The 18,745-nt window shown below is 43.7% G+C and overlaps 1 protein-coding gene across 3 annotated transcripts in view; it reads right to left on the bottom strand.

Moving 5' to 3' along the window:
• The window catches only part of MYLK3 (myosin light chain kinase 3), a 36,294-nt gene that overhangs the window by 1,375 nt on the left and 16,174 nt on the right, over positions 1-18,745 (bottom strand). For 2 of the 3 annotated variants that reach the window (XM_026714025.2, XM_026714023.2), the window contains exons 3-12: positions 17,968-18,334; positions 14,434-14,981; positions 12,572-12,677; positions 8,671-8,764; positions 7,458-7,567; positions 5,162-5,303; positions 4,999-5,069; positions 4,595-4,723; positions 2,976-3,128; positions 1,064-1,196 (exon numbers count right to left, since the gene is read on the bottom strand). In XM_026714025.2, coding sequence (XP_026569810.2) covers positions 1,064-1,196; positions 2,976-3,128; positions 4,595-4,723; positions 4,999-5,069; positions 5,162-5,303; positions 7,458-7,567; positions 8,671-8,764; positions 12,572-12,677; positions 14,434-14,981; positions 17,968-18,334 — 1,853 coding nt within the window. The other variant, XM_087940659.1, reaches the window with a different exon arrangement.

Raw genomic sequence — 18,745 nt, forward strand, 5'->3', positions numbered from 1 at the left:
TCCCAAAGGTGCTGTTTTCAGGAGGCAACTGGACTTTCTGGTTTTTCTTTGAAGACATTTTGCTTCTCATCCAAGAAGCTTCAGCTCTGACTGGATGATGGGGGAATGGAGAGCTGAAGAAGCTTCTTGGATGAGAAGCGAAACATCTTCAAAGAAAAACCAGAAAGTCCAGTTGCCTCTTGAAAAAGCATTTTTGGAACAATCATATTCAGTATGTATCTTCTGCTAGATCAAACTTATCCGTTGCTTAAAACAAGCTTGCTACAGTAGCAGATAAAATGTTTGGATATATAACATATTGATGTAATTAAGAGAAAAAGAGGCATAATTGTGTTCAGATCTGGCTTCTCCTGTACAGAAATATTGTCACCAATGAAGGTAAACATACGTGTCCGGGGATAATGTTGCAGGATCCAATCTGAGTCGGTCACCGGGACCAAAGTTTTGTTTTTTCCAAGTTTCTGGTGACCGGCTTGGATTGAATCCCACAAAAATATTGTCATCCGTAGTAAACACAACTGTTCTGACCCAGCTCCTCAAACACGACAATCCCTCTGTAGTTGAAGCAATGATGCCAGCAGCCCCAGCAAAAAGTGTCTCTCTCACCGCCGGCTGACAAGTCTGTCCGGCAGGGAGAGGAATAGTTGTTTGCCACATCTATTCATCTCCACCCGCTGCCTTTTATCCCCAGAGCTAAGGTGGGGCTTCGCTAGCAGTGGTGACTCTTCAGTCCCAAGGACCAGCTCATAGATTTCCACTGCTCTCCTCTCCTCTGCCTTCTGTGCATCTGCCTGTCAGGCACCGGACCCAGCTATTCCTCCTCTTCCTCATCAACCACTTCCAGACTTGGGGGCTAATGTCTCTCCATCTGAGGGTTGACAGGTGGCCCAGGCTCTGCCTGCATCTCTCTCTCTGACAGCTCCATTCCCTCTTCCACCTTGGAGCTCCCAGATTGCCTGACTCCCACACCACCACCTCCTCCTCCTCTGCCTGCTGGAGGGGCCGACAGGCCACCACAGCAACATGGAGCTCAGAAAACGAAGAGGAGCGGCGTGGCATTTACCTTCCACTTCTTCTGGGCCATGTATTTCTGTAGAAGCATCTGAGACTTCAAGCGAACTTTCGATCTCTTCGCCTTGGTGGACAGGTTGGTCAGCCACTCGTGTTTCAAACAGTTGGCTGCGCTTATTCTGCCACTGGGATATCAGGACCAGAGAAAGGAGAAAAAAAGAATTTGTGAAGGGACAGGTTGCAATGCAGGACATGCTGTCAGACCTACAGGTAGTTCCCTCGACTTAACAATGTTTCATTTAGTGACCAAGGTTATAATGGCAGTGAAAAATGCTTGACTTGTGGCTGTTTCTCACACAAAAATTGCAATATCCCTGTGGCCATGGGATTGACATTCAGATGCTTGGCAACTGACATGTATTTATTTTTTTTAAAGTTTTTTATTTTAACAACAAACAAAACAACTATAAGACATACAACATAAAAACATAAAAACATCATCCTTCTTCATAAATTTATCGGTTGGTTTACCACTTTTTTTGTGATCCATTTCTAAACGCTAACACAATTATATTATAATAACTCATATTATCAATCAATAATTGGTTTACCACTTTTTTATCTTAATAAAGTTTTATAAAAATGTCTAAATGTTCTATTATTATGTTTTATTATCTAACCATTGATAAAAGATCCCAAACTAAAAAATGCTTGACTTGCAGCTGTTTCTCACACAAAAATTGCAATATCCCTGTGGCCATGGGATTGACATTCAGATGCTTGGCAACTGCCATGTATTTATGAGGGTTGTAGTGTTGTAGGGTCACCTTTTGCAACCTTCTGACAAGCAAAGTCAACAGGCAAGCCAAGTTCGCTTAACAACCATGATACTAACTTAACAATTGCAAATGCACTTAGTAACTGTGGTAAGAAATATTGTAAAATGGGGCAAAACTCAGTTAACAACTGTCTTGTTTAGCGACAAATATGTTGGGCTCAGCTGGGATCCTAAGCAGACGACTTCCTGTACATGCGCACCTTAGTCTGACCTGTACATCTTAAGCCATGATGGATAGAATAAGCACGATGGATTTTGGGTGCAGGCAACTCAATCCATTAAATCAGTGGTCGCCAACCAGTAGGCCGGGGACCACTGGTGGTCCACGAGAAAATTTTGGCGGTCTGCAGAGAAATGTCACCCCTAAAACATCCCCCAAAGCAATTAATCCAGGCTGCACAACACGAACACAAGGCTGCAACTCCCACATGGCCCGCGGGAACACAAGGCTTGCATTGCGAACAACATGAAGTAGTGAGAGGAAGGAGGGAAAGGGCAGAGGGGGGGAACTTGCCCCACTCGCCCCACATGCCTCGCCTGGCCATCAGGATGCTGCTTCTGCTTTTGGCTGCACACCAGGAAAGCAGCAAAAATCTTTCTCTCCCCCAAACTCCACCAGAAATGAGTCTTTGGGACCCTGCAAGGCCTCCTGCTCCGAGAGGTTGCTGCAACAAATCTCACAAAGACTCATTTCTAGCGGAGTTTAGGGGAGAGAAAGAAAGGCTTCTGCTGCTTTCCTTGCATGAAGCCAAAAGTCTCTCTCTCTCTTTCTCTCTCTCTTTCTCTCTCTCTCTCTCCCCCCAAGAATGGAGCTGGAGACCCTATCCTGCGATCTCAAATAAATAAATGATCGATCGGTAGGAAGACGGGGTGGGGAATTTTCCTGCAGACTTTGGGAGGGATTTTCTCTGCCTTCTGCAGAGACCCTGGGAAAACGTCAGCAAGCCACCCTCATTCAAAATTCGTATTAGTGGTCCGCGGGATTTAAAAGTATGAGTTTGGTGGTCCCTGAGGTCCAAAAGGTTGGCGACCCCTGCATTAAATAACAAGGGTGGATATGTGGGTAGGGGGAGAGACTGAGAGGAGGGGAGGAGAGCTGGGATAAGACACCATAGCAAGTTAGCACCTTTTTTCCTTTATTAGAAGCCTGGAAACAAAGTCTTTGGCCTCTTCAGACACTTGTTCAAAAGCTTCTGCATCAAAATCCCAGTTGCAGTTGATTATGTAATTCATGGTCTCTGCGTCAGTCTCTCCAAGGAAAGGCGACAAACCACTGACCCTAAAAGAGAAAAGAGACGTTGCTTGGAGATGCTTGAGGGGTTGCAGCAGATAATCCACAGTTTGGAGGGCAGAGCTCCAACTGCTTGGGGAAAGGGGCCAAAATGCAAGAAAACGTCTTCAGGTGACGATGTCGTTGGGATGAGGTCATCGCTTGATGTCTACATAGTCTCAATCGGGCCATTATTATTATTTTTTTGTCAAAGATAGGGATGTTTGCCAGCTTTCAAGGCCAGACAAGATAAGCCAAGTGCTGCCACTGTTGAGACAAGGAACAATCTGTACAGCTGTAATCCTAAATAAAAACATACATGTTGACTGAAACAAGAACTATGATTTGCTACGAGTCACACACCCCCCCCCAAAAAATAAGTAGAACTGGACGTTCCACGCTGTATTGGCGTCCACAGAATTCAGGAGGAGTTAGGACTTACACCGTTTGTGGGACCGTAATGATTCTAGGCTGATGACTTGCTTAACGCAGCCCCTCCCCAGCTTTGCCTGCTCTTCTACAAACTTGGTCCATCGTGATCTGGTGGATCTTAAATACTCTACGCAAAACCTAGCCACAGGTGCTGCAATAAATGGCAATTCATGTAGAGGCAGCCTCTAGGCATAGGCCAAGTTTAAGCAATCATGAAAAAACACCAAGAGATTGTTCCCTTGATGTGGCTTATACTCATTCAGCCTTCTCCCAACTGCTGTATCTCATAAAGGGAACCAAAAGAACAACTACCTGAAAGATCTAGCCATCTTCTGCCATTCTGGCCCCCTCAAATGTTCTACCTGCTCTGACCTAGGTTTCCCCAACAGCACGAAGCGGACTCCTCATCCCGAAAACTCCTTTTATTTAGTTTACAGTGAATTCCTCTACAGCAAAGTCCCGGCCAACAGTCATTCAAGATATTTCCCAATTATAGACCTTTATTAGACTTGGAGAGGTGCCAGGCTGATATCTTTCAGACGCCACACTGTAGCAGACAATACTAGAGAAGAACGCAGGAACAGATCTTCAGATGAACTAATTGTCTCCTGCAAAACCCCACTCCCCTTTCGCTCCTCTTTTATTCCCTATGGGAGGGGCCATTCATCGTCCACCTGTTGCTTTGCTCCCAAGTCGACCCTTGTTCCTTAGCTATTCCCTTCTTTTGGCAGCTCTGTGCATGCGCACACTGGGAACAGGCTCCAGCTGTTCTTCTGCCCCACTGATCTCCGACTCCGAAGGCAGCTGATAACTGTCAGACGGCCCTGAGCCCGTCTCTGCCTCTGACACAGAACACTCGTCAGAGCCTTCCCCAGACTCCAGGACTGACCCATGTTCCTCCCCAACTTCCTCACTGTCTGAATCTGCTGCCAGTTCTGCTGGCCGCTGGTGGGCCACAACACTACCCTGGTCTTCCCTACTGAGCAGTTGTTGAGAATGCCCCCCTTCCCTTCCTTTGAAAAAAAACAACAGGGTTTACTCACAGCATGTACGCTATGATGCCTACGCTCCACATGTCCGTTGGGAAGGACACAAAATCATAGTTGACAACTTCGGGAGCCAAAAATTCAGGCGTGCCAAAATTGACTTTCAGCTTCTCACAAGGCTTGTACCTTGAGCAAAGATGAGAAAGGGAGACAGATGGTTGGTGAGCGTAGAGAGACAAAGATAGACAATGAGTTTATAGCGATAGAGGCATCGAGGCGCAAAGATAGTGTGATCACTGTCACGTTCTAGCAAGAAGGGCTTTTGAGTGAAAGCTCGGTCACCATGGCAATGGGTGGCATTTTAGTGAACTTCCAGACGAGAACACAAAATATTTGTAGAGTACAAGGGGAGATGCCGAAGGAATAAAGAAAACAAAGCGTAAAGAGGAGGAGACACTTACCGCCTTGCGAGCCCAAAATCAATTATTTTAATCTGGTTCCCACTGTGGCTCACACAGAGGATGTTTTCAGGCTGCAAAAGAAGACAGAGGACAAACTTAAAGCTTAATCTTTAGAATCCTTTTCCAGAATTCATGCATACCGGTAGCGGGTTCCACAACTTGCCTTCAGATCAAGATGAAGGATGTACTGCTGATGCAGGTAGTAGATGCCTTCACATATTTGTTTGGTAAACAAGATGGCGTCCAACTCAGTAAGATTGTAGTTTTCATCTATAATCCGGTCAAATAACTCTCCACCATCGACACTTGTGGAACAAGAAAAGGCAGCGTTGAACAAGGACAGTTGTCATGGAGGTGGACAACTACATATGCCCCCTTTTCTTGGAAGTGGCAACCTCTCCTCCCCATATCATACATAGGCACTGACTTCTGATTTTTAATTGCGATAGAAGGAGGACATCCATCCAAGCACAATGGACACCCATCACAGAGCTGTCAAAGCAAGCCATATTTAAGGTGGTCCAATTCTGTCTATCTCTTTAGCGTGATTCTAGCTTTTGTTTGAATGCATTTCCCTTGACCAGAAGAAACCAGCTTCTCAGTGCAGCTAATTTACCTCAGAGAATGCCATGTCCCAAATTTAGCAATCAGGTCCTGCAAGAATGTGAGGGGATCAACTGAGAGTTTTCACAGCTCAACCCAGAAAAAAAGGTCCTTTGAGTTCAGCAAGGCTCATTCCTTGGCCCATGTTCTCAAGATCGTACCTGATGGCCCACAACCCTCTCAACTCTTTCATGGGACAGTAAGATCTGGCTGTTTTCCACAGGCATTTGAGCCAGGAGGTCAGATGGGGTTTGCTACTATTGATGTGTTTTCTTTTTGTGACTGAGGTGTATTGTTAAAACCTCAGGCGCTATGAGTTTCATGTTCTGGCTGTTGTTCGCTGCCCAGAGTCCCTTTCGTGAGACAGAAGGCCACCTCAATTATCTAAATAAATCGATATCTTAAAGTTCACTAATCAACAAACATCTCTGAGGCTAAATTTTAACAGGGGAGGTTGAGATCAAGTTAAGATTGCTGAGTGTGGAGCAGGAGTCATCAGGGTACGCTTCTGAGGTTATATTCAGCCCACACAATACCTCATCTAGAGTTTCCTGCAATTGCACTATTGCTTTGGTGGCAAAATTAATGAATTTCAGCAGTGTGATTTTGGCCTGCTTTTGTGTTGCTTTGAAGGAAAAGGAAGCGGTGGCTCAGTGGCTAAGACGCTGTGCTTGTCGATAAGAAAGGTTGGCCGTTCGGCAGTTCAAATCCCGCGTTATGCACTGCATAATGGAGTGAGCTCCCGTGACTTGTCCCAGCTTCTGCCAACCTAGCAGTCTGAAAGCATGTAAAAAATGCAAATAGGAAAATAGGGACCCCTTTGGTGGGAAGGGAACAGCGTTCCTCCGTGTGCCTTCGGTGTTTAGTCATGCCAGCCACATGACCCCGGAGAGGTTTTCAGACAGCGCTGGCTCTGCGGCTTTGTAACAGAGATGAGCATTGCCCTCTAGAGCTGGAAACGACTAGCACAAATGTGCGAGGGGATCCTTTATCTTTTTAAAGGAAAAGAATTGGGGTGTTAATTACTCTTCTGAAGGTCCAGAACTGGCCAAAATATTTTTGGTTACTTCCTTTTCAGTGATATCATCAGGTTGCCTTCTGTAGATATTCAGAAGACTGAAGGATGAGTTGGAGAACCTGCCTATCAAACACTGTTATCCCTTTACAGTAGTCCTCGGCTTAACAACCATATAGTTAGTGGCCAGTGTTACAACAGCACTGAAAAAAAGTGACTTATGGTCGTTTTTTTTCACACTTATGACCATTGCAGCATCCCCATGGCCACATGATGAAAATTGGATGCTTGGCAACTGGCATGTACTTATAACGGTTGCAGGGATGCCGGAGTCACACACTCCCTTTTTACAACCTTCTGACCAGCAATGTTAATGGGGAAGCCAGATTCACTGAACAACTGGGCTATTAACTGAACAACTGCAGTGACTCACTTATCAACCATAGCAAGAAAGGTCATAAAATGGAGGGAAACTCAATTAACAAATGTCCCACTTTGCAACAGAAATTTGGGGCTCAACTGTGGTCATAAATCAAGAACTGTCTGTGTTAAACCTTCCAAATATGCTCAGACTACTTTTCCATAATTCCCTGCCATGCGATAAGTCATTTTCATTCTTTTTCTTTCTTGATGAAGGTCCCAAGATCCGTATTTTGAACTCACCTGAGTTGAATGGGTCTGTTAGTTCATTTTCTTAAAATTCCCTTTAAAAATCATAATACTTATTTTAATCTTAACACTCTTGTCACTTGTTAGGAAATGTTCTAGCTTCCCAGCTACTTCCGCCAAAATGGTTTACGAATCCCAGACCCTGAAAGATCTCAAAAATCGTTCAACTCACTATTCCATGATTAAGGTGAGGTTGTTCTTGCTCTCAAAAGCATCATAAAGTTGAATTAGGTTCACGTGGCTTAACTGGTTCATTATATTTATCTCATTCTTCACTTCTTCCTGAAATGTGAGTAGTGAAATATATTATTAGCAATACGCATAGCAAGAAAGTAGAAATCTTTGCTCAGGGGTGGGATTCTACCGATTCGGCCTGGTTCAGTCAAACCGGTAGCTCTGAAGATCAGCTGGGAGCGAACCAGTATGCTCTGAAAATCAAGGTATCTCCTTTTGTTTCCCCCACCGATCAGCTGTTTTCTGAAGATCAGCTGTTTTCTGAAGATCAGCTGTGCCACATGATTTAGATTAGCTAGAAAGCAGGAAATCGTGGAAATTGCACAGCACAGCTGATCCCCTCCCTCGCTGTTGTATTGGTTCACCCAGGAGGCTTACCTGAGGCCCAGGAGGCCAAAAAACAAAATAAAACATGCCCACCCAGTCACATAACCACCTGGCCACGCCCACCTAGCCATGCCCACAGAACCTGTAGTTGAAGAATTTTCATCCCACCTCTGTCTGTGCTCCTATTCCAACCCCCTTAACCCATGGACTACTACAAGATAATTTTTATATCGAGCTATCCGGTTGCGAAAGATCTTGTTTTGCAGAGAAAACATTGACCAGGGTGGATAAAGATCGATGGGTTTTTTTTTAATGGATTTTTAAAAAATTTAAATCAGATTTTTTTTATTTTGATCCAATTTATTTTAATAAAATGCTTTTGGAGTTAAAAAAAAAATCTGTCTAAAGATAGTTTTCTATCTAAGGTACCTTAATCGTTTAGTTTATTTAGCATGAAATGGAGTTTAGCTAGGTAGCGTGAGCCTCTATGTTCTGCAGCGTTTCCATTTTGGGGTAAACTCATTCAACGGATCCAAGCTCTGCAAGCTGAGAATAACATGAACTGCATTGATGCATTCACACAATTTCACCACAGAGGTGACAGTTTGCTCTTTAAAAATTATGATTTAATTCACCTCAATTTAAATCAACCCTTTTTTTAACTAGTGATTAAAATCATGATTGAAATCATGATTTAAATTGACTAGATTTAAATCAAATCCACCCGGACACTGACTGAAATAAGAGGTCTCTTTTAATCCCGGTCTTTTGCTTGTTTTCTTTTTACTTATATATATATATATATTTTAAGCGGCTCTCCTTACCCTTTCTTTTGCTAATTTCACTTTGATGATCTTGGCGGCCAGACAGAGTCCCGTGGATTTTTCTGTACACTTGTGCACTTGACCAAAACGCCCCCTGTTGAAAGATGGAGAATACAAAGCGATGAAACCCACAAGGAAAACAACCCCAGGGCCAAAGGGGGGGGGGCGACACGCCACCGACGCCTCCTGAGACCAACTATTCTTATCATCAATTAAAAATAACTTGGTACAAAGCGAATGGAATCAAAGAGGTCAGCAGCCCGAAAGCTCTTCTTTCTCCCAGCTTAAGAAGGATTAAGCTTGATCTTTCCAGAGACAGTTGTTCGATGCTTACGTTAAAATCTTACTCCCCCGGTTGTATTCTTTCATGGTGGGACAAAATATGACAACCTGGAGGCGGCCTGTGGCATATTCTGCAATTGTACATGCTTTGCCGGTTGAGCAACAAATAACCCAAAAGAGGGAATAATATTTTTTAATCAATTTTATTAATTTTCTACTGTGTTTCCCCCAAAATAAGACCCTGTCTTATATATATATATTTTTTTTTGCCACCAAAAAAAAAAAGGCACCAGGTCTTATTTTTGGGGATGTCATCCACTGACTAACCTCACTTCTGCACGTTGTCCCCAGCCTCCTTTTCACTGTCAGAGGCCTTCAGGAACTTCTGTGGCTGGCAAGGCTTTCCTGGAGGCCTCTGCAGCTTCTAAGCGAGCTCTGGATCGATCCTGAGCTTTGTAATCAGCTCCAGAGGCCTTCAGGAAAGCCTTGCCAGCCTTGCAGGCTACAGACAAAATGGGCCAGCAAGGAAGGTGTTGGGATGTGCGAGGCCTGGATACAACTGTCCAAAGGTAAGTAGTAGGGCAGCTCTATCCTCCTAGCCCCACCCTAGCTTAATTTTTACCCGTGTCCTCTGGAGTGGGCGCGATCTTAATTAGGGCTTATTTTTTTGGGGGGGGTAGGACAGATATTGGGTGTATGTGTAAAAATCAAGCTAGGACTTACTTTCAGGGTAGGTTGTATTTTTGGGGAAACAGGGTATTCGTTATTTTTCTTAGTGCTTAATAAACATCGTGTGGTTTGGGTATTAAATTTGCTTAGCAGTACAAATGCCATTCTTACTCTCTCTCCCTTTTTTCCAACCATTGGTAAAATAAATTCCAAGTTTAAAAATATTCTGTGTCTTCTTTCTGTTTAATTTAATTCAATGTAAGACTTACATTGAAAATTAAACAGAAAGAAGACACAGAATATTTCCTGTCTCATTTCTGCACAGTCTAATATCTTCTTAATTATCTCTTCATCTTGAGGTGTTCCTTCGTCTTTCCAATATTGTACAAAGATAATCCTCGCTGCTGTTAAAACATGTAATACTAAATTCGTACTTCTCATATTGAGTTTTTCTGATATCGTCCCTAGTTAAAAAAAACAACAACTCAGGTTTAAAATCTACATGTTTCCCTGTTATCTTTTCTAGCCATCTATGTATTTCTGCCCAGAATTTTTTTGTTTTAGCACCAGTCCACCACATATGATAAAATGTGCCCAATCTTTTGGTTACATTTCCAACATTTGCTAGACCTATTTTTAAACGTATTTAGCTAACCTCCCAAGTGGTAAATTACCATCTATAAAACAGTTGAAATAGATTTTGCTTTGTAAGAAGGGAATAATTTTGAGCTAGGCCGATCACTTTCTAAACGAGACCAAAGCCAACGAGCAGAATTAGCCAGTCTCTACCCCACATTACAACTTCTAAGGCATGGGGGGAAATCAGTATGGGTGGTCCTCAGTTTATGACCATGAGTGAGCCCAAAATTTCTGTTGTTAAGGGAAACATTTGTACCCCATTTTACAATCTTTCTTGCCACAGTTGTTAAGTGAATCACCACAGTTGATAAGTTAGTAACATGGTTGTTAAGTGAATCTGGCTTCCCCATTGACTTTGCTTGCCAAAAGGTTGCAAAAGGGGATAACATGACCTTGGGATACAGCAACGGTCATAAGTATGAACCAGTTGCCAAGCCTTTGAATTTTGATCACATGAGCATGGGATATACTGCAAAGGTCGTAACTGTGGAAAACAGCCCTGGGTCACCGTTTTTTCAGGGCTGTTGTGGTTTTGAATGGTCACCGAATGAACTGTTGTAAGTTGTAAGTAGAGGACCACCCTCTTTTAATGACCCCATAATCCCTTGTGGGGTGGATTCTGAGCAACTGAACGGAGCTGAGAGTTTACTGGCCGGATGCCCTTCCTGTCAGCAATATGGAGGTTTTTTCTTTCCAGCGGATATGTTTTCCTCGTGCCCACAGGATCGAACTGACAGCCTCCTGATTGTGAGGCGAGACCGCCACCTCTAGGCCACCGCACAACTATCTGTGCTATAATGACATTAAAAATTGTACAAGCGGCCCAGTGATTTTCTATAAATCCATTCGGAAGTGTCTGGTTGTTGGAAACAAATTCCTTTGCAACTGGGCAAGGCAGAATCAGCAAAATGTCTGGATTCGGGCAAAAATAAGGAAGAATTTTTGGGAGTCCTACAAACAGATCGGTTTACTGTTTGATCAGTTGCTGGGGAACTTCATCAGATATCCACGAATATAGCCCCGAAAAGAAATATTTAGGCCACCAATGTATACCAGTGGCCACTTTCCTAAAGTCAACAACGTACACCCAGTACCGGTAATGCTTTTTCTTAATAAAAAAAAAACAAGGAAGTGTGTGCTTAGATTGCCAAACAAGAAATTTGTGACATTAATCTTCCATCCCTTAGAAGAAAACTAAGGGACAAGGGAAATAAACTGGTCCTCCTGAACTTTCCTTCCAGCATCAGGTTTCCACCATCCTTCCAGTATACATTTGTCAGGTTGTTTTGCCAAGGAGGTTTCAACACACAGCAAGATCTCTTTGGGTGTGGAATGGACAACTGCCGAGGCTTCATCCCAACCTCTACCACTTCAGACCTCTGTTTCCAGTCTTCAGAATGAGCGAGGCTTTCCCCCAACCAATATGGGCTTTTGAGGGCTATATTCGTGGATATCTGATGGAAGTTCCCCAGCAACTTATCAAACGGTAAACCGATCTGTTTGTAGGACTCCCAAAAATTCTTCCTTATGCATCGTTCAGTGGTTGAAAAACCGATTTTCAGATTTTGCACGATACCTTGAGATTCCTACACTAACAAACAAACAAAAAATGGTGGATTTGCTATGCAACGGCCCCGTGTTAAGCCTAATCACAGCAAACCCTCAGTAGCCCGTGTTTAAAGGTTCCCCTCACACATATGTGCTAATCGTTTCCGGCTTTAGGGAGCGATGCTCATCTCCATTACAAAGCCAAAGAAAAGCCAGCGCTGTCCGAAGACGTCTCTGTGGTCATGTGGCCGGCAGGACTAAACACCGGAAGGTACACGGAATGTTGTTCCCTTCCCACCAAAGGGGTCCCCATTTTTCTACTTAAATTTTGTACCTGCTTTCGAACTGCTAGGTTGGCAGAAGCTGGGACAAGTCACGGGAGCTCACTCCGTGATGCGGCGCTAGGGATTTGAACCGCCGAACTGCCGACCTTTCTGATCGACAAGCTCAGCGTCTTAGCCACTGAGCCATCGCGTCCCCTTTAACTAAGTTCAGCATCTTACAATTGCTAGAAGTTGCACTGGCCTGGTTAAGTATATTATTCGAGCACTTCCTTTGAAATAATTCTTACCTTCTATGAATTTGGGTGCTGTGACCTTCGTTGAACTAGCTGAACATGTGCAAAAACGGTCCCTGAAAACTAATAGTGTGAGGACAATATTTGTGACGGTCTTACAGCAGGCTTTAAAAATATTTATATAACTGGAGGGTTGAGAAATTATTTACAAGGTAATTAAAATGATCACGCTATACTGAAACTTACCCTCCCAGCACTTCATCGTGGCTTACAGCATATAAAGTGGTTAACTCGGTTTGTTTGATGCTGACAATGCGATGCTCGAAAGGAGCTGGAGGAGGAGGGCTGTCATCTGAAGAAGAAACAGAGGAACATAGCTTTGTTTTTTCCTGCAACAGACCGATGGACATCATCCTGACATCTTTCATCTCTTTCACTAGCACTGATAATGTTACCTAGTTGGGTAATGAAATGTCTGCAAGAAAACAAGCCCAAAAGAGCCCAAGGACCCCTCATGTCAACCCTGAGCTACAAATATTCTCTCTCTCTCTCTCTCTCTCTTCTTCCCTCCCTCCCTGTATTCCTTCGTTCCTTCCTTCCTCTTTGGTACTAGCAACTGATGATGTTACCTAGTTTGGGTAATGAAATGTCTGCAAGAAAACAAGAAAGCTTGAAGATTACCAAAGATCCCTCATGTCAATCCTGAGTTACAAATATTATTTTTCTTTCTTTCTTTCTTTCTTTCTTTCTTCTTTCTTTCTTTCTTTCTTTCTTTCTTCTTCCTTCCTTCCTTCCTTCCTTCCTTCCTTCCTTCCTTCTCTTTCTCTTTCTTTTTTCTTCCTTCCTTCCTTCCTTCCTTCCTTCCTTCTTCTTCCTTCCTTCCTTCTTTTTTTTCTCTCTCTCTCTCTCTCCTTCCTCCCTCCTCCCTTTCCTCTTTGGTACTAGCAATGATGATGTTACCTAGTTAGGGTAACGAAACGTCTGCAAGAAAACCACCAAGCTCAGAGAGCACCAAGGACCCTTCATGTCAACCCTGAGCTATGAATATTTTCCTTTATTGGTGCTTCTTTCTTTCTCCAGATGGAGAGATATAAAATAAGTAGATCAGAGACTATCCACAGCTCAAGATGTTTGCAATGGTGTAGGTAGAAGGGAAGGAAATGATAAGTATAACTCTTTGGAGAGTCATACAAACTTATAGCCATGTGGTGCTTTTATATCTCATTTTGCAAATGTTGATAGCTTATTATTAATCTAACTATTTCAGGCACCTGGAGCAAGTACAAAAAGTTCTGAGTACTTCATTTACATAGACAATTGGTTTCAAACATCACAAGAAATTGTGATTTTTAAAAAAAGAAACTAGTTACTTGAATATTTGAAAATTTGGTTCACTCATAACAAACATACTATAAATTATAAGTCCACAATTCTCATTTGCAGATATGTACTTTGCATTAAACTAAACCATTAATCTACACTAAACCAAAATAAAACCATGTTATTATTTAATGCAAGGTTCTTCTTTGTCTTCTTGAGCCAAGGTCCGTTGGTGGATATGGCACAAGAAGAAAAAAAACTTTGCATTAAATAATAACATGGTTTTATTTTGGTTTAGTATATTGTACAAACATGGCAAGGGTGCTTATCAAACAAATCAAGGCTTACTATATATAAATTCAAGTCCCACATCAAGGACAAAAAAATTTAAGCTAGCTTTTGCCTCAGTGTGCTTTTTCTTTTCCGTTTTCTGGAGGACCATTCAATCATATTTATCGCGGTCTTCTCCAAACGCAACTTCACCCATTCAGCAGCTGTGATAATCTGCTCTGCAACTAAACATACCTTAAAATCAGGGGTCCCCAAACTTGGCAACTTTAAGACTTGTGGACTTCAACTCCCAGAATTCTATGCTGGCTGAGGAATTCTGGGAGTTGAAGTCCACAAGTCTTAAAGTTGCCAAGTTTGGAGACCTCTGCTTTAAAATCATAGGAGCTGCTCTCTATAGTATAGTATAGTCCGCTCCTGTTCTGTATACAAGATTTTGGATTTGTAAGTAGGTGCAACCCAAGAGAGAATGTGCAACCGATCGAGAAATGGTTACTTACCAATGACCATCTCTTCCGCTTTAGTAGCTCCCATGAATGCAGTAATCTCTGAAACTTTCTCTGGTCCCTGTCTGGATCTGCTTTCTCGTCTCACTAAAGAAACTCTCCGTGGTTCCACAATTTCGGGCTTGCCGTCTTTGAAGGTCTTTGCCATCTCCTTGGGACTTTTTCCTGAGGCCCCCAGATCTTCACCGAAGTCTTTTGGGGTGGAACTTGGACATGGGAGAGTCTTGCATTGACTTTCTCCTTTGTCTTCAGCCTTTGGAGGTGATGCTGGTGAAGGAGGACCTGACAGTTGAGGAATCTGCTGGCTCCTCTGATTGGGAGAATGGACTCCTTTCAGTTCTTGTGTGGGCTCAGTCTCGCTGTCCTTTGAGGGCTCCTTGGCTTTAGGAGGTTCCTGCAAATTCTTACTTCCTTCACCCGTTGGCCACAGAGACAGCAGAGCCAACCCTCCAGCGTGTCTACCTGCAGAGCTATCGACACCTCCTTCTTTGCTTCTCAAAGCCTTGTCAGCAGCATCGTTCGTCGGTGCAATGACTGAAGGCCTGCAAAGAAATCGGGGTTTAGATCTTTCCTTGTAGCGTTTGAATTTAATTTAATCAATATTTGACCCGGTTGCTTCAGGAAGGCCTGGACTCAGGAAGAGCTTTCCTGGAGTTGGCAGGCTTCAAAAGTGTCTACCCTGCACTCTACACTGCCCAAGGCTAGTTAGTGATTATGGATCTATGTTTTAACCTCTGGAGTACACTGGGAGGGGGGGTGCGGTAGCCTAGAGGTGGAGCTCTGGCCTCATAATCAGGAGGCTGTGAGTTCGATCCTAGGCAAGGGTGGGCTTCAAAAATTTTAGCAATGGGTTATCTGCCTGGTTGATGGGTGGGCGTGGCCATGGTGGACATAGCCTAGTTGGTCTCCTGCACCATGGGGGGGGGGGGCTTTTTGTCTTCCCTGGGCTCCGGAGGCTTTCCATGAGCTTCCGGGAGGGTGAAAATGGCTTCCCCAGGCTCCAGAGGCTCCCTGGAAGCCAGAAACAGGCCCATTTATGGTCTTCCCGAACTTCTGCGAGTCCCATTTTTCACCGCACACGCCCTGCACTTACCTGCATCTAAAATGGGCCTCATGGGGACTCCTGGGAGGGTTGGGCAGGTCCAGCCAAGAGTGGGATTTGGGGTTGTCCGAACTGCACAGAATCTTAGCTAGGGGCTCTCCTGAACCACTGTGAACTCCCAGCAACCCACCCCTGATCCTGGGTAGAGGCAGATATTTCTCTGGGAACAATAAGAATATATCCACTGAGTATAACTCTGCATCAGAGATAGGAAGGGCATCCGGCCAGTAAACACTCTGCTAGCTCCATTCAGTTGCCAAGACTTCAATGCAAGGGATTATGGGGATCATTAAAAAGAGATGATGATCTGGAGTACACCAGGTTGTGGAAGGCCAACAGAGATCCTATAATGAAATTTTGTCTTGCACCTCTTTCAGATGTGCTCATGGATATAGACATGATGATAAAATAGCTCCGTGGTCCTTTTCATCCCATACGACTATTCTAACTGCAGCAGCTCTCCAATCCCTTAAGCCAGGGGTCTCCAACCATGGCTACGTTCGACTTCAGTTCCTAGAATTCCCCAGCCAGGGGGCTGAAGAACCAATGAGTGGAACCACAAACAAATATGTGTGATACCCAGTGGTGAGATTCAATTTTTTTAACTAACGGTTCTGTGGGTGTGGCTTGGTGGGTGTGGCAGGGGAAGGATACTGTAAAATCTCCAGTCAGAGGTGGTATTTGCCAGTTCTCTGAACTACTCAAAATTTCCGCTACCGGTTCTCCAGAACTGGTCAGAACCTACTGAATACCACCTCTGAAGCAGGGCAATAAAGATTAGGCTAGAAACAACACCAGAATGTTTCCTTCCTGCCTTCCTTACAGAATTAGCCCTGTAAAGTGGAAAAAAAAACCAAAAGATTTCCTCCAACAACTGGTTCTCTGAACTGCTTAGAAAGTTAACAACCAGTTCTAGCGAATAGGTGGGAATTGGTTGAACCCCGCCACTGGTGATACCCTTTTTTCTTTTTACCACTGCTTCTTTACCAAGCAGCAGACTAATGGGAGGAAACCGCTTAGCAATCACCAAAGATCTGAAGTGATCTCTAATGTATAAATATTGAAATCAGAGTTGTTGCAAATTGCTAGCATCTCTTTCTCTCTTCCCTGGGAAGAGAATGTTAAGCAGACTTAACTGGATGGGGTGTTTCATAGTATCTGAGTCTGTTTAATTCTGTACTCTCTTCCCCTGGGGAAAAAAAATTGCAGCATTTGTAAAATAAAGATGGATTTTTGCAGGACATTCAATTCAAATGCATTGGGGTTTTTTGTTATCTGTTGATGCCCCCTAGTGGATTATCTCGGTATCAAAAGTAATCAGTTGAGCTAGTCTTTTATTAACAGATAACAGATAATCAGAGTTGGAAGGGACCTTCTAGGTCATCTAGTCCAGTGGTCGCCAACTGGTGGGCCGCGGCATGGGAAAATTTTGGTGGGCCACAGAGAAATCTCACATCCAGAGCACCCCCCAAAGCAATTAATCCAGGCTATGTGGAAACACCAGGCTGCGCCACCCACATGGCCCGTGGGAACCTTCCCCACCCACTCACTCCTTACCCGGCAAACTTGCGTGCTAAGTTGCTATTTTTCCTTTTTCCAACCATCATCTGTTCTGCTGTGCCTGGAGATTTAGATTAGCTAGGAAGCAGGAAATGGTTGAATTTCTTGCTTTATAGTTAGTCTTTAGATCTTCCGCTCTGCTTTTAAGCACAGCCAAACTTCCCTTAGGACTGAAGGTTCTATTATTCAGTGCAGACTCGTGGCAAGCAAATTTGTGAGCTAGCTGATGGCAGATAGATAGATCTCTGAATGATTCTGTGAGCAACTCAATCTGCCTGCCTGCTTTGTCTGATTTTGGGTAAAAGTTGCTCTTTTTATTTAAAAAATCAATATTTATATCAATATTTATAATATTTACATACAAGCCATGCCCAGCCATTCACCACCAAGCCACACCCACAAATTAGGCCACGCCCACAGAACCGGTTAGTGGTCCCTGGGATTTAAAATTATGAGTTTGGTGGTCTCTGCAGTCCAAAAGGTTGGCAACCCCTGTTCTAGTCCCTTATTGAGTCAAGACAATCACATTTGGATCTATCCCCAAAGTCAATAATTTTTTCACCTTCTGCCACCTTTACACATTCACAAAGGATCGTCTGGACAATCCTCACCTCTAGCTTTAAACCAGCTTTCCTTCAAAGGAAAACTATCAATGGAGGTTGTACCTCTATAGACAGTGGATCACTGAATGCTGGTCATGACAAAGTACCCATAAAACCTACTGCTTTTAAGCTGTCCCTGTCACTTTGCCAGAAATATCATGGTGGGGATATAGGAAAGCATGAAGCTGGGTGAGATACACCTCTGTTCTATTGCAATCTTCTTTCTCAGAATCCAAGAGTTGAACATCAGGAATTACCAATTACCTTGTCCTTATAACTTCACCACCAGGCTTTGAGGTAGAAGACACAGCTTCCCCAGCAGGAGTGCCAAGTCCACTTGTTTCTCCTCCCTTCCATTTTGGGGTCACCTGTTTCTGGGGAGATTTTTCTTCATCCATATTTTGGGTCTCCATGGGATTGCAGAAAGGACCATCATTCTGGACAATGTCTTCTTTTTGTCTGGGGCAATCCTTGGAGCCATTCGCCCATCCCAAAGGCTCTGTTGGTTTAAGCTGGGCCATCTTCTCTGCAGCACATGGTCTGGAGACCTCCTTGGAAAGGACCACACCGGACAAGTTTACCTTTCCACGTGTTCCGTGTTGCTCATCCAACTTGGTTCCCGTTTTGTTTTCTACAAAAATATTTTCACAGGAATAAGATAACCACTGGGGAAACATTGACAAGAGTTCACATCGCAAAAACAAATGTAAGAACTTAACAACGCCTCTCTTTTTATCATTTCTTCACATTTCTGAAATGGGTGCCTCATTGGCCAGAGCCTATACTCTCTGAAAGAATGAATCTCTTACTTCTGGTTTCCCCCAAGAACCCAACTTTTACTTCCCATCACTGCCACCCAGCACAACTGCAGAGGCCAACCTGGATCTTGCACCGGCATCAACATTGTAATGTTCATTAGATGTTGACCAGTTGTTCTGCTCCTGCCATTGACATCTCTAGTTTTTGTCCCAAGGGCTCGACTCCTTCTCTTATTGGCAACACCGAAGCAGTGGGGGCAGCTGTTCAGAGGTCACAGTCCAAA

Source organism: Pseudonaja textilis, chromosome 11 (genome assembly GCF_049901715.1).
Source record: "Pseudonaja textilis isolate UNSWEBS1 chromosome 11, rPseTex1.2, whole genome shotgun sequence".
Lineage (NCBI taxonomy): Eukaryota > Metazoa > Chordata > Lepidosauria > Squamata > Elapidae > Pseudonaja > Pseudonaja textilis.